The sequence below is a fragment of the Blennius ocellaris genome (genome assembly GCF_963422515.1).
Source record: "Blennius ocellaris genome assembly, chromosome: 20".
Taxonomy (NCBI): Eukaryota; Metazoa; Chordata; class Actinopteri; order Blenniiformes; family Blenniidae; genus Blennius; species Blennius ocellaris.
In genome coordinates this window covers 5,601,170-5,623,975 of record NC_137669.1, presented here as the reverse complement: position 1 = coordinate 5,623,975, position 22,806 = coordinate 5,601,170, and the positions used below count along the sequence as shown (strand labels likewise).

The 22,806-nt window shown below is 45.2% G+C and overlaps 1 protein-coding gene across 1 annotated transcript in view; it reads left to right on the top strand.

The window, feature by feature from the left end:
- The window catches only part of ptprua (protein tyrosine phosphatase receptor type Ua), a gene marked incomplete at its 5' end in the record, with an annotated part of 259,054 nt that overhangs the window by 154,123 nt on the left and 82,125 nt on the right, over positions 1–22,806 (top strand). The window contains 3 exons of the mRNA XM_080516344.1: positions 1,598–1,769; positions 8,821–9,114; positions 17,862–18,182. Of these exons, the coding sequence (XP_080372470.1) occupies positions 1,598–1,769; positions 8,821–9,114; positions 17,862–18,182 (787 nt within the window). The remainder of the gene's footprint in view (positions 1–1,597; positions 1,770–8,820; positions 9,115–17,861; positions 18,183–22,806) is intronic.

Below are 22,806 nucleotides of genomic sequence, written 5' to 3'. Positions count from 1 at the left end.
CTCGTCAATTAGCTTCATCTCCCTCTCTGCCGTCACAAAACCACAGTCTCACATCTCGGATTGAGCCTCTGACGCCGGCGTGTTCAAAACGTGGATTTGATGTTGCGCTGATTTGGTTGGCGGCCATGCAGGATATGGAAATCACACATGAGCGCACAGAGGAAAGGCAGAAAAAAACGATATCGGCATGCAAGGCCACGAGTTGTAAAGAAACCACACACACACACACATGCAGCAGAGAACAATAAACCTTCAGAATGGGAGAACGAGGCTCTACTGGTGGACGGACGAGCTCGTTGGAATGATATTATGTTGACTGGCAAAATCAAACTACCAACCCCCAGGAGAATGTGGACAGGGACACTGCAGAGGAACCTTTGCTCTGATTGGCTCTACTGAGCATGTGCAGAGCAACTATTTGCTACGGTTCTGCGCGTGAGAGGAGAAAGAAAAATAAGCTTGAGCGAAAAACACTGAAACACAATGTGGTTACAGAGAGTCGCCTTTAAATCAGCAGCAGGAAGAGCAAATGTATTCAAATTATTTGGTAGACTTTCCTGAATTAGCCACAGAAGTTTTATCTTTCTGATGCGAGCTTTAAGGGTAAAAACCCCTTTGGAAGCTAAAATCTCTGAATCCATGACTGGAGGATGACGTATTAATGTCCTGGACGCTGGTCTCTGCCTTTTTCACCTCGTCTGGAGGAAAGTTACTTCTGCCACAGACTATTATTTTCCTTCGCCGTACTTGTAGAGAGGCTGTAAACACTGAAATAATTAGAGTCCTCAGCAGCTCGGTGAGCGACAGGCAGTCGTTGCTCGTTAGTCGGTGCTAGCATAGCGGCTCACACAAGCGTGACGCCGTCTCCATTTTCTGTCCTGAGCGACTCTCGCCCACTCTGCTAAATATTTGTTACCCATACAGTCTTTTTCCTGCTCCTGTCCATACTTCAGAACCCGTAACCAGTCAAAAGGAGTAAATGTTGTGTTTTTTTTTTTTTTTTATCAACATCCCTTCTTGCAGATTACAGGTTATATTGACACCGACACTAAAGTCAAGACGAGCTGCGGCTTTAGGAAAGCGGCTCCCCACCGCTGCAGACGTGAATTCACATTTTCGAACGGCAGCACATTTCTCGCCTCTCCTCCCCCCCAAAAACCGACACAAACATGCGAATGTCAAACCCACTTACCCGTGAAAAGCCAGAGCAGGCGACGGCTTACATAATAATCTGCTGATACGTGCGAGCGGGGGGGGGGGGGGGGGGGCTGCACATATTGCGAGCTGCACCTGGAACGCCGGCCTCCGATCCTCCGTCCCGCCGGTCGAGCCAATTGCCAGTGTGCCTGCAGCGCTGTCACATTAGCATGGCGAGAGATGAGGACATGTCAGCTCGGGCGACAGCAACCCCCCACCCCATGTCACCAGCCTCGCACGCCATTGTTGCCGCTGACATTTATCACGTATTTATTATCTCGCCCTCCCGTGTCGCCGACTCCAGCCCTCCTTTGTCCATCCGACGGGCGTCAGGTAAACACGCGTGGTCTGATTTCCCTTTTCCCGTCTCTCCCTCTCTTTGTCTCGACCCGGGCTCCAGCGGAGGAACGGCGCCGTGCTGGACACGCCCCTGCTGTCGCGGTTGAGCCACAAGCGGCTGATGGCCACGTTCCAGGTGGAGGCGCAGCGCGGCGAGCAGGACCTCTACCGCTGCGTCACCTCGTCCACCAGGGGCGCCACTGTGTCCAACTTCGGAGAGCTCATCGTCAGAGGTAAGGGAACGCCACGGTGGACACGTGTTATTTACAAGAAATGGACTTCTCTCTGACTTTTGCAGAGAAGCCGTAGCTCGCGGTAGGTAACTCTATGGCACATTGGCTTACAAACCGGCGAGGCTGGTGTCAAATTACAAACTTTTTCTGAAACATTGCGGTTGAGTTTTCAGACGTGGGAGGTATTTTAGAAGCTGTGCCTTCCTATGAATGTCAGTATCTTTGGTTTCTGCAAATACTGTGTGAGTGAATACTCTGATCTCCTCTGGTCACCTTTTCTTTGTATCTTGTGTTTTGGAGGAACACGAAGTTTCACAAAAACAGTTTCTCTGAAGGCCAAAACCTTTTTCCTCTCTGATATCAATCAAAGACAGAAATCTGACCTGTTTTCCTGTGTGACCTGAGTTGAAGGGAGTCTGATGCAGAGAGTTTAACACAGGCCAAGTTAAGATATACATCTAAGAGAATTCAGAGAGAGCAGAACACCACAGAGGACCTCCTGATCCCGAGGAACACATGAAGCATGTGAAACAGGAAGTGTGTGGCGGCTATGGGTGCATCCAAATAGTCCCTCCTATCTCCTTTCCTAGCTACTTTTCTATAAATTAGCTCAAGTGTTTAAGTGGCGGCCATGATAAGGAACGTTGGATTTCACTATACACTAAGGAAAGGAGGCTCTATGCTTCCTTTATAACCTCCTTTAGCCTAGGAAACACTGATGCTTCCTTTAGCAAAGGAGACCAGATCATGCTGCCCCACAATTCATTGCAGCAACAAGATTTAGAGGGACGCGTTGATCCAAGCGTTCAGGAAAACTCATGATGACTGAAAAGAGATCATGTAAGTTACCAAAGGAGTGAGTTTCATTTCAACACTTGTAAATAATCTAAAACTAATATTCCAACTATGAACGTTACGCAGATGTTGTGAAACGATTCTATAAAGCCTTTTCTCAGTTTAACTGGTTGTTTATTCACCTGGCAGCCGTTTCACTTTACTTCCTCTTTTCCTTTCGTTTCCATTCAAACCTTGTGTTGTTTGAGATGATATCAGCGGTTAGAAGGGGAAAATGGTAGAAATGTACTTTTAGTAGTCCGTTTTCACAAACGTGCAGTATTTCCACGCGTCACTAACCCGCGCGCCCTTCGGGTTACTACTACGCCACCTGGTGGAAGTGTGGTCGGATTGTCAAAACGACGGGACCGCCTTTCCCTGACTCCTTTTGGAAGTCTCCTAACGCCTTTCCCGAAAGGTGGATAGGAAAGGAGGTCGATTAGGAAGCACCCTTTGTCTCAGTCTTGTTTTTCGGAAGTGGTCGAACCGGGTTGCGAAGGATGGACCTTGAAGATTAACAGCGGTCAGTTTTTCTTTATCAGCCTGGGTAATGTGAGAGAGGTGGAGCTCCTGCGCTCACTGCTCAGCCGCCAGCCTCCCCGCGGGGGGGGGAACCCGTTGATACCAGACTTGGAAACAGCCCCACGCCTCCTGAGACCTGAGAGGCTAATCCCAGCTGCGCCGGTGCAGCTAATGAATTTGTGGGTTTAATAAACACTGGCGTCCCGCAGAGCAGACATGAACTGGAAGAGGAGACCAGATCCATCCGTGCTGAATTGGATCGGAGGTAAAGGAGCAGTCTATTAATGCTGAAGGAAATTGAGGCCGTCAGCTGCACACGTTTACTCAGACAATACAGAGAAACATCAATGAAAACACCGGGAACGTCATTAATAATAAAAAAAAAAACCTCTTCCAAACTTACTCTGTTATGTCTCCTCAGTGGGTTTGCAGCTATAGCATCAAAGTGTAAAAATGTAAAAAAAATCCCTTTGAAGTGGAGGCCAACGTGCTCTCGTTGACCTCAGCACCCTCAAACTCAAGGAAGCCAGCAAGGCGAGGTTCATGAGTTTAGAAGCGACACACAGCGACTAGATTGGTCTCAAAGTCAATTTCAGAAAGGAGAGCCCACTGGAATACATTTGTATGGTTTTGTTCTTTCATCATCAGAAGTGTAGCTTTGAACCTTCAGATCATCTCAGACTGATATTTTCTATAGTTCTAACTGAGATTAGCTGAGAAGTTCATTCCTACTTCGTAACATTAAAGTCAATCATAGCAAATATGAGCAAATCAAGTCATAGAGTTTGGTTGAATTTTAGATTTCTTCTTATTTTTCCAAGTCCCAGGACAATATGCACTGGGAGTCGTGACACCACGGAGGAAACTTTGTTATTGTCCCTCTACTGAGCATGTGCAGAACTGTTTACTATTCAGTATTCACAGTAGCAGCATTTTCAATAAGTTGCCCTTTCCCCAGTTTCCATGGAGACAAGGTAGGAGCCCTTTCAAAATGTTCCACCTTGGGAGCAATATACCAAAAGTTACATTTCCAGTGGCTCTGATTACCGTTGTCATGTAAACAGACCCCTGAAACGCAACGGGAGCTTCTGCATTTTCACCTAAAATGGCGCACGCGGTCTGGTGGGGTTATGTTTTTGCATCTGTAGAGTTTTACAACTGGCGACATTACAGCTAAAAGTGATAATTTGCAGCTGTTATCGGGCTCCGTTAAGGCTTGATTGCGTCCCTGGGGTTGTGTTTCCCAGCGCGTAGCAGCATCCAGTACAGCAGCTGCTGTTCGAGGTCATGAAACCTTCGTAAATGTGCCCGAAAATGAAGGATTACAATTCTGCTCTCAACAGTGTGTTTTCTCCTGCTCTCTAATGACTTTGTACAGCTTCTCTCCGCCCGGCAGCTTTTTCCACAGCGCGCAAACAAGAACACATTACAAAAGTGTACAAAGTACGGCTGAAAGCCAGGACGGCGAAACGCTGCCGTATCCCCTCCCGTTCTGGCCGCCTCGCATTACCTGCGACCTTCGCGGGGCATTTTAAATGTTCATTACTTGCTCCTGAAGGTTTTGCCTCACTCGGCACACCCGACCTTCTCTGTCTCTCCTGGAGCTGAAGATCTGCGCCCCACTTCTCTCTGACCGTCTTTGCTCCAAGCAGGAGAGGATTTAGAATCAGACTCCAGGTCCAAAAGCTTTGATTCTGCCCTTTGATTTCCTGGTAAATCAATTTAATGATTTATTAATTTTTTTGGTCTCCATGTTATCATGATTAGAATCATATTTAAGTGGATCCTCACACATTCACTGGTTTTTTTCCCCACCAGTTTCCCCCACAGTCTGGGAAACTGTGCTCCATGAAATCTCCAATAACGTTGCAATGAATAAATAAAAAAGCTGCATTGCATCGTGGCTTCGTTTACCGCTGACAGGATTATTTATAAAGCTGAGATGTCAGTGAGGTTTTCATTGTAGTTTCATTTGGTCTCCAGCGCTTTGTACCACGTTTGTATTTCAAGTGGTGGGACTAAACCTACCTGCTGTGAATTAGTAAACGCGATGCTTCATTTACACGACAAGGGAAAACAGGAAGCCGTCGTAGCGTTTCGTCCGTTTACCCGACACTTGAAGACGCAACATTTTTGAAAATGCTCCGTCTGCGTGAACGGAGGAATGTGAATCCAATAAAGTGAACATTTAGTCCAGCAGCTTCTGGACGATGTTAGAAGACACATTTTTGACCGGAGGTGGACCAAAACAATAACGACATTTTTAAAAGAGCTTTGATGTTTATGTTTACGGTGTTCTATTCTCCCACTAGCACCCTCTAGTGGTCCAGCATGAGAATGGACATCGTTTTCAAAATGTTGCCATGTCAAATGCAAGAAATGACGCTCTTTAAACCAGAGGTGTTGGACGTAAGAACCACGAGAAGCTGCAATCCACCAAAACATTTTTATTTATTTTTTTAAACAAATTCCTCAAGAGTAGTGGACACAACACAACACGGAGCCCTGAGCTGACATGTCAGTGATGCTGCCATGAACGTTAGCAAACTCATTTTGACCTCAAAAGTAGTTTTTTTTCCTGACAATTCACTATATTTTGCACCAGAAGTTTCCATTAAAACTGGATTTACATTGACACCTTGGTAATCACCTCCGTCAAGAAAGTTGAGCGACAAACAAAGTTGGCCGAGATTATGTTTTCGTCTGGGATGTAATTATTTATCTGTATTCAATTGACCAACTTTTTGCAAACACTAATAACTCGAATGGCGTAAAATCAGCGGGGATGATCTGCCATCATCCAAGGACCAACCAATTAGATTTTGGGACAATAAACGCTGAACCGTTTCCAAATATATCCCATTAAAACTGTGAAAAGAGACCCCGCACAAAGTGGATGAGGTCAAGGGAGATCAGCATCTGTTGCCATAGAGACGCTCCCCGCTCAGTGATGTTGCTACCTGACCTACCTGGTTAGCATTGAGCCGAGCTGCCGGCTATCTTGTGTGATAACAAATGTGCCCCTTCTAGTTCCCCATTGTTGGTTTTATACTTATTTAGTGTTGGAGCTAATTTGCATTGTTTTAGTTTTATTGTTTTTATGTGCAGTCTCATGTGCAGCACTTTGGAAACGCTTTGTTGTTTACATGTGCTATATAAATAAAGTGGATTGGATTGGATTGTAATTGTGAAATTGTAAAAAAAAAAATACAGATTTTCATCGTGTACATTTTGTATATTAAGAAAGAAATCTTCTTCAAAAGACCATTATTAAGGCACTATTTTCCACGTCCGGCCACTCAAGATGACATTGGGCTGCTTGTGGTCTAAGCAGATGTTAAATTCCAAGAAAATGATGATTAAAAATGAGAGGCGTATAGTTTTCTTCATTAAAAAGTCACACAGTCATTGGAAGTAGGGTGTGGATGCCAACAAAGAGGTTTTCTACGATCGCCTAAAAAGACTCCTCTTATAAGCGCTTCCAGCTGAGAACGAGTAATGAGCTAAAGATTAAAAGGTCACCAAAAAAAAAAAAAGAAGTTAAAACTCATCTATAACCGATAGTGTTGGGTCTCTCCTGTGCGGATTTAAATGAATCAAAGCTGGAAGGCGCCGGCTAATTGGCGAGCGTTTTGATAACTCAGTGTGTGGTTGGGAGCCGGGCGGCGCGGAAACAACGTCAACATCTGCTTTTTTTTTTAAAAGATGTCGAATCCGCCCAGCGAAACCCCTTCTCCTGCTTCACGTCTCTATAAATCGCGCCATAAAAAGCAGTGCAGGCAGGTGTATTCACCGCTCAATAGATCAGTCAGGCAGCCTCCCATCCTCACCCCCAGCAGCAGCGCCAGGAATTCATTTGGTGCCTGATCGGGTCACATTATCCATCAAGGCTTTTTTTTTTTTATGTGCGGAGGGAGGACAGAATTAGTGATGCAATTATTCATGCAAATAAGCTCTTATTCAGCGTCATTAGGGTGAAAATGGCGATTTTTCAAGAGCTTCTCTCGCGCCGTCGCTCTGCTTGTCGCTCGCCTCGTCCTGATGTGATTAAAAGACTTTTATGACTCAATGCTCCAGCAGAGCAGAAATAATGTTATTGAAACTGTAAAACACGAAGAGAAAAAAAAAAAAAAAAAAGAAAAAGAAGAGAGAAACTCCATGACAGAACTCCTTGACTTCTTCGCTCGCCCCATTCTGGTCTTTTGCTGCCGCGTCGCCTCGACGGTTTTCAAGGACGGCAACTTATTTATTTGCAACTTTCTTTCAAATCACTTTGAAACCAAATCGGGGATGTTTAAGAGTATTATACATGTTAATTGTACTTCTCTCGTATTCAGAAGGCAAGGTTGAGCATATTAAATGCCGCGGTGGAAGTAAAAAAAAAAAAGTAACTTCCCCGCAGTGAAGCATTTTTGTAATTTACGCAACTTTAAGTACATTTTAAAATGTGGAAAGTGCATTTGTCTTGCCAATACTTGTATTCAGGCGCTTGCTTCTACACTTCTGTGTTGGAAAATGGAAAAAGTAAACGTGCAAACTCGTCTCACGCAGCCATCAGCATCTCCACTATCAGGCTGTAAGATCCGTGTGAAGAAGACAGAAGTCCTGAATGTCTGAATAAACAACATCCATCACCAGGCAAATCCAGTGTCAAACACCTTCCTGCAAACCAAGACACATTTTTGGTTTTCTCTCACTTTTTGGAGTAAATATTATAAACGAGTTCATTTGAGGAAATGCTGGATTGCATTGTACGTTGTAATAAGGCTGGTGTCTGCATGGCGATCAGTCTTTATTGTGCTGGACTACAAAAGCTTTTATATAAATAAATAAATAAATAAATAAAAAACACCTTTTTAAATGATTGAATAAATGAATGTGTATTTAATTTCAATTAGTATTAAAGACACCACAGGGCAGGATTTGAAAACAGTGGTTGTGCAGATAAGCTCAGAGGTATTTTACCTATTCTGTGTTGAAGGTCTGCTGCACCATATTATGTAATAATGGTGCAATATGTAATACATTAATACATACTGATTTCGATCCCTGCGTTCCACCACTGCTATGCTGGCAGGATGTGAGATCAAGCAACAACTGGCGTATAATTCTCGTGCAACTGAATCTTTATTGAACATAGAACCATGTATACCTAATAAAGGGTGTAATTTATTACATAATGCACTAAATTATTACATTTATACATTTATATTCTAAAGGAATTGTAATAACTGTTGCAATATGTAACAAGTTATTACAAAGTGCATTGAAGAATTTTATTACAAAAGTCAACATTTATAGAAGCAACCGTTTCTTTCAAACTGCATACAAATTGTAAATGTGACAGATTATAGCAACACCGCTAATTTACATGTGTCGTACTGAGGCAGGTCACAAGCAATACAATGTATAAAGCACAATATAAATTAAAAAAAATTGACAAATTACATATATTCCGTAAAATGAGTGCGGGACTGATTTACTTGGAAGTACATCGGGTATATAAACTGTGTCTGGTATCAAATTAAATGGTGACTGGATTTCACCTTCACACCTTTAATCACATTCACACACACACCAATGGCGGCAGCAGCCACGAGAGTTCCACTCGACCAACCAAACCCACAGATCTCAGTTTTATCGCGGCGTCTTTAAATTTAAGAGTTTGACACCCAAAGTGTTTCTCTCCCCGCAGTGCCCCCGACGCCGATCGCGCCCCCCCAGCTCCTGCGGGCGGGCCCCACCTACCTGATCATCCAGCTCAACACCAACTCCATCGTCGGGGACGGGCCGGTCATCCGGCGGGAGATCCAGTACCGGGCCAGCCAGTCCATGTGGACGGAGACCCACGGCGTGAGCTCGCTCACCTACAAGGTGTGGCACCTGGAGCCGGACACGGAGTACCGCATCAGCGTGCTGCTCACCCGGCCGGGCGACGGCGGCACCGGGGCGCCGGGACCACCGCTTGTCAGCCGGACAAAGTGTGCAGGTGTGGCCAAAGTCCTTTTTTTTCTTCTTCCTATGGTTATATAATGCATTTAAAAAAACTCAACCATAATTTGTTCAGAACCAAAACTGTGTTTAGTTTGCATTAACGTGGCAACAAAAAGAAGTGAGGTCCATTCAGGAGGCTTGAGTTATGGAATAAAATCTCTCGGGTTGACCCAGGCTGGCAGAATTTGCATGTGAATACACAATACCTCTTTCTGACACACTCGCTTAAAAAAACACCCGCCCGCCGCTTGATTCGACGCCACTCAACAACAGATGCTGCTTTCGGAAAGAAGTAAGTCCAAGGTCACGGTGTGAAGTGGAGTTTCTCCCAGCCAGCCGGGCTTTTTTTTTTTTTTTAAGCGTTGACGGCTGATAAGAGTATGAAGGAAAAAAAAATGCGGGCAAAAATAAAGGAGGCCAAATCGGTGACGCCCACGCTCTCTCAAAAAGGAATGTACACTGCGTGATGGATGGTGCCGGAGTTCTCTCTCCACATAGAAACGAGGAAAGGAACTAAAAAAACAGATCAGCAGCACATTTTAGTCCCACTCTGGGTGGTGATCTTGTCGTCGCGCTTTGGGTTGAATTGCATATTTAAAAGGTAAGGACGGGACAGAACCACCAAGGTGACGGCGCTGATGTTTTACTCAGGGACAGAGACTCAACAAAAGTACATCCAGGCCCCTTTTGCACAACGTTTCAACTGAAAGCGCAGCTTTTATACATTTCTACTTTAGAAAATGTAAATTTTCACACAGCAGTGTGTTGAAAATCATGTCTATTTATCTTTATCTTTCATGTGCCTTAGTTTTATTTGTCACATAATGTGTTTTTTGTTATTATTGTCAGTTGTAGATTTTTAATTTTGTCCTTCCATTCACCCAAAAAAACGTGTTTAAAGTGAAGAACATACATTTAAAGCGTTTCACCGCACATTATACTTTGTATAATTGTTGTGTGTGGCTTGATGGAAACAGCAGAAACATTAGAAAAACCTTGTAGTTAACCTACCAGGCCACCAGGTGGTGCTGTTACTTGTTTTTTTTAATGAATCCACACACATGCACACAGAGAACAATCTAAACGTTAACAATGGGAGTACAGCGACGTTTGTGCAGACAGACAACCAAGTTGGATTGTTATTACGACTTTATAACTACAAACATGAATATAGAAGTCGAATACGAGTCTTCAAGTAAACGTCCCACTTGGCCACCGTGAGTTTTATTCCCAGTTGACCAACGATTAAATGTCTTTGGGTGAAATTTTCTTTTACGAGTTCACGATATTCATCAGGCTCCATTTGAACATGACGAAGATGTTTGGCGCTCGTCGCATTACGCCGCCGCCACTTGTCACTTTCAAAACGCCAGAGGACGCACAACCGTAAGCGCCCATGTGAGTTTTGATGGTGGCGGCGGCGCCGCGAGTCCCGGAGGAAAGCGGCGCAGAAACACACAAGCCCGTTTTTCGGAGTCTCTTCTTGCTCTGATGCTCAGATATTCGCTCCGACTTCAAGCTGCTGTGACGCCAAACAGCTTGTATTTTGCCCGCAGCCTCCGACATCAGAAGGCGCGTTTCTTGCCTTTGCGCCGTTGGATGGTTTCAATTTGTCCTCGTGGAATCTCCGTAATGAAAACACATAGTTAGACATGAATGGGGGGGGGGGGGGTTAATTAATGAAAGCTGACTCTCTTGAAAGAGAGGGAACGTGGATGAAGCTGTGCTCCCCGGGGTGGCGGGCGCCCCCAAGAGCGATCGCAGCATATCTAAGTGCTTTTAATGGTTACATATCATCGCGGCGGAAGGCGGGCTCCGCCCATTACCTCTCATTTAGGGTTTTTTAGCCGCGGCGGCCGCTCGTCTACGTGGGGACACCCCGCCGCTCCTGTCAAGGAGGCAGCGTGACGTCCCCGTCACCTGCCACCCGCTTTCATCCGCTCGCCCGGGGAGGAGGCGGCAGACCAGCGCAGGCCTCACGACACCAAAACGACGTATGAATTTGTCCACCTGACGTGTCACACCGAGCCATTTCTTCTAGCAAGACGGGCCTTTTTCTTTTCGGACACTCGCCGAGTGGGACATTTCATCCCTGCAGAGGAGGAGGAGGAGGAAGAGGAGGAGGAGGAGGAGGAGGATTTCAATCCCATGAGGCCATTGTTGAGGGAGGGCGGCAGTTCAAGTGCTAAACCAATTAACTTTAGGTGACAATATCGTGTTTGTGTTTTCGTTTTGAAAAAGTTTCACATTTACATGGCAACTTCAAATCTCCTTTCCGGATCACATCCGATGCATTTCATCACAGAGTTTGTATTACAACTCGTAATGGAGGAGCCACAATCGAGCATCGGGGTTTTCACTTTGCTGGAGAGTTTCGTCACTAACTTTGGCATTTTATTCAGCAACATAACCTTCACAAGTGTCAACTACATTTCTTCACGGCGGAATCGAGTTGCCACAGTGAAAAGTACAAGTTCTAAGAATAGGCTTCGGCGGAGTTGCATGTGATGAAATAATTGTTACTGGAACTGAAGACGGTTTTCAAAGACACAGGTTCTGTACTGCCGTCGAGCCACTTTAAGAACTCATTAAGAACTTGAAGCCCGGAATATCCTATGTGGAGTATTTGGTTTCAGGTTATAAGAAGTAGGGCTGCGCGGTAAATTACGTCCTTAAAAATCTCTCACGCCCAATTCAAAATGTGGTATGGAGCGATGGGAAGGATAATGGTTCAATCTTTATTTCTGTAAAAACAAACAGTTGTTTTATCTCATTTTTGTGTGACAGTGTTTGTTGTTGTTGAATGGTGACGGTGTAAATAAGCAATATTTCATAATCCACCCAAAATGTCTATAAACCCATTGATTTTGAATGAAGGCTGAAAGAAAGGGAAACATGCTCCGTTTTCTCGCCTTTAGAACTAATTGCTGAAGTATTGTCTGTCTGTTTGTGGTTTCCATTTCCCCGTCGCGTGAAGTCGCTTAGAGAAGTGTTTTTCAACCACTGTGCCGCGGCACACTGGTGTTTCCGCGAGATCTAGTCAGGTGTGCCGTGGGAAATTATCCAATTTCACATTTTTTTCTAAAAATCATTTGCTCTCAGCCGCTGTCAGCTGTGAGAGCAAGTGTGTTGAAGAGTAATCATGTATAAATACTCTTCGCCACTAGATGGCAGCGCAGAACGTTGCCGGTGAAATGGAAACTGACAGACGTCAGTCTGGTTAATCTCCACCTCCTTTTTAGAAAAGGAAGAATGTGAACCAGGATCTCAGCTCTTCATCCATCAGGTCCAGGTTTCACACTGAGGGAGTCAAAATAAAAAAAAAGAAATTGGGAAATACTTTTTTTCTGTATTTATTTGATTCCTGTTGATAAAACTTTGATGAGAACGACTTTATATTGTTAATAGAGGCTACAGAGTTTCACATTTTAACATTTCCGGGTGGTGGTGGTGTGCCTCCAGAGTTTTCAAAAACAAAAAAGTGTGCCTTGGCTCAAAAAGGTTGAAAAACACTGGTTTAGATCATCGACCGACTCGTGTGATGAGATTTCGTCACACTCCCAGCAACAGTCAGAGAATTAACGACGGGCGCCGCAGTGACGTTCTGAGTGAGTTTTGTTGCCGTCAGAACATTTTACTACGTCAAAGGAAACGGGGAAAAGAAAACCCTCAGAAAGCCACCAACCTCCTGGTCACACTCAATGTAACTACATCTGCATTTTTGAAAAGTCTCGCTGGTGCATGTCTTCCCCGAATAAGTCAGTGTGGCAGTAATGACAGCGCTTTTACTACCTACACTCCATTACGTCTGTTTTTTCCGCTGCAAGTCCCAACCAGCTGTTATGCATTTTTGTCAGTCAAGTTAATTAAATGGTCGTAAAAATGAAAGCCGTGATGTGCTTCACCTTAATCATCATTTTTTTTACATTTAATTTCTTTTCTTTTATTTCTCTTCTGGGAAGTTTTCCTCCCACATTACAAAAGTAGAATGTCTCCTATAGGTTAGACCGCTCCAGTTCTAGAAAGCAGAGTCTGAAGCTGCTTTCTAAGTTGAATTGCTTCTCCTTTTGCACGTCTTAACATCTTGTCGTGTCTTCAGGACATATTAATAAGTCATAAAGACATATTATGGGCACGTCTGTTCCATTGTGAAGTTTTATAATCACTATTGAAACGTGATTTCTGAGTTGAGTGTAGTGATCGATGTTGGGTAGAATTGAATTGAACCTGTGGCGTTTCTGTCGCTAAACATGTAAAGTCCACGTCAAGAAGGTCCAAAATGAAATGTGCGTCGTCTTGCTCAAGCAGTGTAGGACCGTCTTACTCCAGTGGCTGAACGGCAATACTTGCTGTATTGTCCTGCATTGCACCATAGATGGTGGAGTGATTCCTTCTAGTTTAATTTGTCTTTTATCCAACAATAAGGAAGAAAGAAAACAGCAAGTGGAAACATCAGGAGACGTGGGGTCAATTCCACCTTGTGCCACTAGAGGAAGTGGTGAGCCAGTCCAGTATTGCAGTTCAAATACAAAGTAATGTAAATATGACAGTGATAGAAGCTCTTTGCTTCAAGGTGAAAACAGGAATGACGTTAAATGCGAGTTAGGGATGGCTACTTTTCAGATTTCAATCGATACCCGATACCCGGGAGTCGATATACCGGTACTCAACGATAACAGTTTCCAGTACTTTTGCGTGTTTATGTGATCATGAAATCTGTTACATTTTCCAGTGTAACATATTCATTTCTCAATATGTAAACATTAACAAACATATCAAAACAACATCCAGCTGTTTCTATTGCAACATGGCGGTTGTCTCACAAATATCTCCATAATTGTAGATCTGCGACGGTAGATCTGAAGCTGTCTAATTGTGTCGTCTTCATTGTTGAGAAACAAGCTTGTGTTTAACCAGGATCTTCCTCAGAACAAAAGTATTCCCACTGCTGGCCCTTGCACTTTGCGTCACAAATATTTCAGCGAGCGTAACCTGCGTCACGTTTTGAAAAGCGGAGCCTCTCAAGCGTTGTCTGAACTCGCGGCGACTGACCGTTTGTTTTTTACGTCAGTCTGCGCACCTATAAACGTACTGAATTCGGCAAGCATCCCCAATGGTGGGCCAAGACATTGTACTGATTGAATGTTTCAGCAGAAACGTTTATTTGTACCTTTGTACCACGAGATGAAGATAAAGACAGTCAAATGTTCCGTTTCCCAACACGTGAAGGAAGAAGCACCGTGAGGGCGACGTGACCACGACGACCACTGCAGAGGGGAAACCGTGGGCACTGAACAGAGCAAACAAGAATATCAAACAAGAGTGCGAGCGTTTCAGAACCCACAGGCGAGAGTTGGGGTGTGAGGTCGACGGTGATGTCATCGGTTCAGCGTGGCGGCCCGCTGAGGCAGCTGCTGAACCAGAGCAGGATGAAAGGAAATGTGCGGAACCACAGAGGACTCTGCACGCCACCCTCCCCTCCCAATCCATCGCTTCCTCTTCCAGCACTCATTCCCTCGCACCCCCCCCCTTCCCACCCTCGCCATCATCTCCCCCCCCCCCCCCCCCCTGCCTCTGGCTAATCCCTGTGATTAGGCTAATCAAGCGGAATGTCGATTCGGGGGCAGGCTTGCTGGAGGACGGTGCTGGTACAGAGGACAGGACGGAGGAGTCTGCCACGCTGCCGCTGTAATGATGAGTAATGGCGTCTGCTCGCCGAGAGCGAGCGCTCAGTCCGGCCGGCTTCTGGCGGCAGACCTGATTTTTAGCGGGATAAGACCACGACAGCGGCCTTGACGTCGTTAGGGAATCTGATCCGAGGCGGCTTCTTCCTCGGACATGATGGACGCCACACTATTTGGTGGAATTAAATTGTTCTGGCGTGATTGATTGATCGCTGTTCCACTGGTGTTTCTTTTGGGGATTTTTTCCCTCCCTCGTATCAACCGGTGGGGCGCAAATCAATCTGACCTCGCCACATTTTGCCCTTTTGGGAAGCGAGCAAGGCGCCTTTCGGAATCAGCAAGGTCTCCGGGGACATTTTCCTTCTGTCTCGCCTCCATCCCCTCAAAGTCTCCTCCGTGACATTGCTTCATCCGTTTACGCAACAGCGTCTGATCTATGTTTAGCGCAGCCGTCGCTCCGCTCCCCCCCCCCCCAGCAGTTTTCGACTTTGCGCCGCCGTCCTCGTCTGGGCGAGTCTGAAGTCTCGGTGAGGACACTTGGCGATCCAGGCCTGGCTGGTGGACACGGACACCCCCTGCGTGCGCTCAAAACTCCAAATCCCTCGTGACAGGGACATGGAGGCCTGGCGTTCACACATGACACCAGCAATTAGACACCGTCCGATTCTTCAGCGGGGCTGTGCGCAGTGCAGATCACTGTCACACTTCCTAAAGCAGTTTTTTATTTTTTATTTTTTTTTGCTTGATTCACCCCTCGCTAACCTCACAGAGGAAGTCTGTAAAGTCTGCTGCAACTGTTGCTGCCTTCCTATCCACATCAGAATTTCTCTTTCAAGCTCCACCAGAAGAGGTTTTCAGGTAAAAAAATAAAAGTACATTTGTCTTGTCAGCAGGAATCAGGAAATTGAGCTTGAGCAGAGAATTGCAACTCGCCCCCTCAAACTAGAAATAAATTAACCATGGCTCTCTGTCCGTCTCCTCAGTTTCCCTTCCCCTCTTATCAGCGTCCAGTTGCGTTTCCATGGCGATGCCCTCACGGGTCTCCCAGCATACTCATGGTCTCCCCCTTTGGGTCTCCTCCCAACTGGTTAAGCCCAGAAAATCTCAAAAGAGGCTTTAACATGTGCAGTCTAAATAGCATCACGGTGTTTCTACTTTCATCCCTGGAAGTTCCTCGGCGCAGAACCGACGTTCCTCCCGAGAAACTCCACTGGGATCCAGATAACACCACTCTTTTCTGCATAGAGCTCGTGACTATTAGAGGAGGCCAGAGTGGAAATCTATGAGCAAATCCTTCATGAGAGAACAACACAAAACTCCCCCGACTGCAAACGCAGCAACAGTCTTCCCATCGATCCGACGTCAACCCAAGACGACCCGGACTGACGAGGCGGCGGCCTTGAATCCATCAACTACTAATAACTACGACCGGAAAAGTTCTCAATTCACTTCTGTTTCCTTGAAAGTTGGTCTGTGGTCCTTTTTTTTCCAGCGAGTCAAGCAAAGAAATGAAGAAAATCATCGAAAGAAACAAATGAAATAATAGTGGTTTTAAGAGGTTTTAGAATTTTTTAATCATTTAAGAGGGAAAATCCCCATTTTTATTTTTAAATATCGTGTGTTTAATCCAGGAGTTTGTACCCTTTAAGACCAAAAGAGACACTTTTGCTAATTTAGTCTGGAGCCGCGATGTTTAACTTTTTGATGAAACACTTTTTTTTCCCCCATGGCTACAATTAAGAATGTCAAATATTTATATTTTGGCATAATTTTAATGTTTTATTGTTGTTGTTATTTAAAAAAACAACATTTTAGTTGTGGCTGATTTGACTGTTTCATTTGGGGCTACTTTTGTAAGTTTTTTCATCTGTTTTAAGCTATTTTTGATATTAAATGTTTTGTTTTGTCTGTTTTTTTCTTTCTTTTTTGTACTGATTAGCGGCATTTTAGAATGTTTGTTTGCCATTGTCTGAGATGTTTATTTTGTTGTTGCTGATTAGATTATAGCCAGTTTGGCTGCTCTACCTTTTCCAGCTTTTTTTTTTTTTTTTAGCCAGAAGATAAAAGTCCTTTCAGAAAACTGTAAGATTTGCAAACAAAATGAAGAGAACTTTTTAAATACTACATTTTCTGACAGCTTCGGGGAGCCGTTACACATGTGGCTCCAGAGTGGCAGGTTGCTGGTTTGAACCTTTTAAAGACGATAGTTTTAGAATTGTGCACATTCTTGAGTGATGCACTCAAGAATCAATATTTTTTTAATCTGGTTCTGAACTGATACACAGTCAACCTGTTTATGAAACGTGGCAGATAAACTGGATGGAGTCATTGTTCCAATTGTTAAAATTGCCATTGTTAAAAAGCTGCTTTCTGTAGAGATGCACCGATAGACAATAGATACCACTTTTTTTAAAGGACCAGTAGAAGAACAAGTACTAACCTTTAGCTACTTGCCGATACCGAGTACAGATATGAGAGATCTCCTCTTTTCCAACTTTTCAACACTTTCACATGGTTTCGTCAGTCCAAAAATGTTTTATTCAGAGTTTATAGCTTTTCCTTGATTTTCCACCATTTGAATATTGGATCCTAGGAGCTGCATTCAGAATCTGCTGTGTCTGTGTGAGCTGGACTGGCTCCGCCCACACATGCCCATCTTGGGAAGAGGAGGAAGTACTTCCTCTGGTGGTGCCATGTGCCAGAGCAGAGCTGGCTAATTGTGGGAGGAGTCAAAGGGGAGGCGCTTACCTTGATTGTGATTGGCTAAACCCCCGATGACACTATATAGGGTTTGATTTCTGATTGGCTGGTTGGAGCAACACACTTTTTAAAAACTGAAACAAGCCAGGGAGATTACTGTTTGATTACTGGTTGATTACTGTTGGAAAAACTTTAGTGAAGTGAATTTAGCATAATATGACCCATTTAATGAATGCCACGAAGCCTAATCTATACTTCATACGAGTACGAGTACACAGACCCAATACAAGTTACTTGCTGTATCCCCAGTTCTTTGCATTTCCTCAGTGTGACTGACTCCACCCTCCGTCCCCTCCAGAGCCCATGCGCGCCTTGCGAGGCCTGACGGCGGCGGAGATCCAGCCGCGGCAGCTGGCCCTCCAGTGGGAGCCGCTGGGCTACAACCTGACCCGCTGCCACACCTACACCCTGTCCCTGTGCTACCGCTACTCCATGCCGACGGGCGGGAGCGGCGGCAACAACGCCACCGTCAGGGAGTGCCTGTCGGTGGAGCGCAACACCTCCCACTTCACGCTGCGCGACCTGCCGCCGTTCCGCGCCGTCCACGTCCGCCTGGCGCTGGCCAACCCCGAGGGCAAGAAGGAGAGCCGGGAGGTCACCTTCCAGACCGAAGAAGACAGTGAGTGCTCCTCTTAACTCTTCCTCCGCCACTGTGGGCTTTGCCCGAACGGGGGGGAGGACAGCTATGTTGTGTTTTCTTTTTTTCACGTGTGCAATGAAGCCCTTTGTTGTCATACTTACTCAGCTCCGGCTTCTGAACTTCTTGAGTTTGCGGCCGCTCCTTCATGCTCAGATAATTATTGTGCACTGCTTATTCAAATCCGGGCATTTAGTCATCCGGGGCGAAGGAAGGGGGAAAAAAATAAAAAAGCACAAATATTGACTCACAAAATAAGCTGGATCAGCGCAACTAAATGGAAGATCAGCCTTTTAAATGGAGACCAGTGGAACATTAATCAGTTGGGCCCATGGCCGCCGGCGAAATGGTAAAATGATTATGCTTATCTTTGTATTAATATTTTTTCCTGTGCACATCAGCAGATTAAGCACATTCTAATGCAAATTCCCAGAGAGTGGGAGTGTAGAAGGTCAAACTCCTATTGTGACGGAGCAGAAGGTGTAGAACTGTAATTGAATGCCCCTCGGGGACATGTTTCACCTGGAGAGTGAAGCGCGAGCGTCTCATCCAATGATAGAACATTTTCTCTGTACGGCTTTTAAATGTCCTAAACTTTCCATGTTATGACATGTTCGGGTCGGTTCGGCAGACGCAAGGTCTTAGTTTCGGCAGATCTCAGGTCCCAAACGTTTGTAATCCTAATGTTGTAAAGTCTGAAGGTTTCCAACCTTTCTGACATGGACTGATCGTTTGGAAGTCTCTCGTCAATAACGACCAGCAGGTCAAAACAAAAACACATAAATCCATCATCCAACTTGACCGTTTGCTCAGATGTCAGAGCAGCGGTGTCGAACATATTATAGTTCAGCCCAATTTCATCTTGGACTGGTAACGTGACGCTTTAGTAACCTTTAAATTTTAACATTTTCTTCATTGTAAATGAAAAGAAAACGTCTCTATTCTCACAAAACCAAAAACGTTTCCACTGTAAATAACAACAATCTCAACACAAAGCTACTTTTAACGAAACCATTCTGGTGCAAAATAAAGTGAAGGCTGCCAGTGCGTGCTCCAGACGCCACCTTGTGGTACACAACGGTAACACCGGGTCGACGATGGCTGATGAAGTTTGCGCTCAGCAGCTTTTGGAATAATGCTCTAATCTTGTTTTTGTGGTGATTTTTAATCTCTTATTGTTCTGAACCAGAAATATGACCGACTTTACCTAAAAACCGTTTAATTATCTACCAACACACGTAGTTGTTGGGAAATGTTGCTTTTACGACAACTGACTAACATATACGATGCAGAAAGATGCTATGATTTTATTTATTAATTCGGGTTTGGAATCGTGAGTGTAAAATATTTATGCCAGGACGAAAAAACAAACAAACAAACAACCAAAATAAAACAGGTGCGATTGTTTTTTTTTTTTTCTTCTTCTTTGCCTCTTTCTCTGTCGACTTGATATTTTGAATGTCAGCACCAATGGAAAGTTTTGCATTTGAGCTTGGGAGTGTCAGTCTGACAGCCCACCCCCCCCCCCCCCCCCTCCCCCCTCCCAGAGCTGCCATCACCTTCACAACTACAGTAATTGAGCCGCAGCCGGCGACAGCTCCTCCCGCCTGTTTCCTATCGGGCTCCACAATCAAACGCACCAGTCGAGCACTTTCTTCCCCGCGCCGCTCGGAGGAAGCAGATTTGTGCTGTCAGGATTCATGGATACAGCAAGAGTTTTTCTTTTTTTTTTTTTCTTTCTTTTTGTTTTTCCCTTTTCTGCCTTCCAGGGTCCGCTTTGCCTACCTCAGCTCTCGCCTCCTCCGCTGAGGGGAACCGACAGCCCCGGAGAAGTTTTGATATTGCCGGAGAATAGATTCGGCTGTTCATGTCACAGCGTGACTTCACAAACAAAAAGGGGAAGCCCTCCACATAACCTCTCTGGACAGAAAGTAAATGCCGGTTCACTTTTCTGGGGTTTTTTTTCTACCAAGCTTACCACATGTGGACATGTTAAAGGTCCAGAACCGATGGTTCTCAGGGTTAGAGGAGGGAAAAGAAACCACATGTGGTGTGTGAGTCTCAGTATCTCAGAAGCTGTAGCCTGTCACCTTTTGGAGTTTAGCTCTGAAGCGTGCTACGACCCCCGAAGCTAGGAACGGCTGCAAAGCACACAAAAAGTGTGAATAAATGCAGGAGCAGGGTTTTTGGACGAGGTGTAATTTGGCACTAGGATCAGCAGTGTGCATGTTTTTCATGCCTAGAATGTTTATAACGAGTGAGATTCACGGCCTTTGTGGAGGAGGTGTTAAAACTGGAGCAAATTACCATTGTAATTTGACACCAGCCTCGTCATCTTGCATCTATAAGTGGTGCGAGTGAGTGTTGTAATTTGACACCAGCTTAATGTTGCACTTGTCCCTGTGCAACAGGATGACCATATAAGGACATCTGATCGTTGCTGCAAATGACACATTGGAATTTGACACCAGCCTCATCAGCTTGCATGTAAGTGATGTGAGTGAGCGAGTGTTGTAATTTGACACCAGCTTAACGTTGCACTTCTTGCCATGTTTGGACAAGACGACGATGTAGGGACATCTCCATTGAAATGTTGCATTATTGGGGCAAAATACCATTGTAATTTGTCACCAGCAGCAATTGTGCTTTGATGATGTGTTTGTAAGCTCATGCAAAAGATTTACCCTCACCCTTTGTCATTTGACACCAGACTCACCATCCTGCTGTTATCAGCTGGTGGATAATTGTTCTGAGTGAACGGTTATTGGTAATTTGACACCAGTTGTTGCAGTTGATGTCGCTGTACTTGGGCTACATGACAATATAAGGACATCTTTGTAGTTTAACACCAGCCTCCTGGTCCTGCTGGCCTTTGGCGGTTGGAGGACGTGGCCGTTAAAACAAAGTCAAAGTGTTTAATAAAGTTTGACTTTGTTTCTCATGAACTCCCAACATTTTTGACATTTTGCGATCTATTCCTTGCTTATATTAACATTTGTGTTTATTCTTTCCTCATCGGGAGCTTCAGCTCCAGTATGAAGTGATTACATTTCCTGTAAAATACATTTGAATAGAAGGAACTCTCCACCTCTGGAGGTGTAGCTTCTAACTGCTGCTCCCCCAGTGAGTGACGGTTGTTACTGCAGTGGAATTTCGATAGGACGCCCAGTAAAAACACCCGGCGACTCACTGATGCAGGGTTATCCATCTTCCTGTCTTCATCTGTCTCTCCTCTTCTGTTTGTTTCTCTTTTTATTTTTTTTCCCTCTCCTGTCTGATCCTTCGGTTTTGTCACAGTTACTTCAAGCTTCTTCTTCTTTTTTTTTCAACATTCTTCTCACGACCTCCTCAGATCCGATATCCTGCATCTCCTTTCCTGGGAAAGATACTTTTGAAATTCCTTTTTATCTGTGGCTCTGGAGTCCTGGCTTCACCTGCAACACGCTGCGGTAGAATCCGCGCGGCGGATTCCTCCCGGCGCGCTAAATTACAATAAAAGAGGGATCAGGGAAGAACTAACTGGTGTTGTTCCGACTTAATCCCACCGTTCCAGACGAATTCCCAGTTCGACTGTTCAGGATTCACCAGGCGCTGCTGCGGCTTCGCTCATATTTATCATTTTCAAAACGCACTCAAATCTCCAGTCACAATCGCCTTTCATCGGCGTTATGAGAAAAAAAAACCATCAGCCGCGCGTCTCCAGCTTTTAGTATTTAGTCGAATCTGTAATTGGCACAGTGCGCCTCCAAATCACGTCCAGTGCTGAACCGCGTGTCTCTCCGCTCCCGCCGCCCCGGCTTCGGAATCGCACTTAGAATACGTTACGTTCATTTCAAACTTTTCTCCCCCCGAAGTGGAAACGGTGAACTGCTTCGCCTCCGAGGAGAGAGACTCTGATTGGACTGAGGGATGGAGCAGCAGCTCGTCTCTGACCGCCTGGACGGAGGCGCGAGTTGCGTGGGAGTCGTGCGTTTAGATTCCTGTCCTCAAGTCCAAGTTTGACTTTTTCCAGCAAACATCTGAAGAAAGTTTTTCCCAATAATATTCATTAATTTGTTAATATTTCTTATTACGTTTTCAGGCAAAGAACAAACACGGCAGCAACACAATGGCTCACATAGAGAATGGCCAGGGCAAGGCGAGGAGAGTCAAGTCGAGTAAGGCCGAGGAGGAGCGGGTGGGACAGCGCCATTAGCGACAGGAAGTCATTAAAGAAGCTTTCCTGCCTCTCAAAAGAGTTTTGCTGACTGTTTAATCCCGTTAACACTGTGGCAGGACGACACAGAGCCGGAGGGAGGAGGCTCCTTCCTCTCTCATACCTCTCCTTCGCTTTCGTCTGCGTCTCCTTCTCCCTCCTCTCTCTCCTTCCTCAATCTCTCCTCCTGCTCTTTTGCCTGCATTTACTTCTCCCTCTACTTCCTATCCTTCCACTCTCTCTCCTGCCTCTCTGTCTTTGCTCTCTCTCTCCTCCCTCTCTCTCCCTCTCCTCTCCATCTGCCTCTCCCTCCTCTCTCTCCTTCCTCAATCTCTCCTGCCTCTCTTTCCGCTCTCTCTCCTGCCTCTCCTCCTGCTCTTTTGCCTGCATTGCCTTCTCCCTCGACTTCCT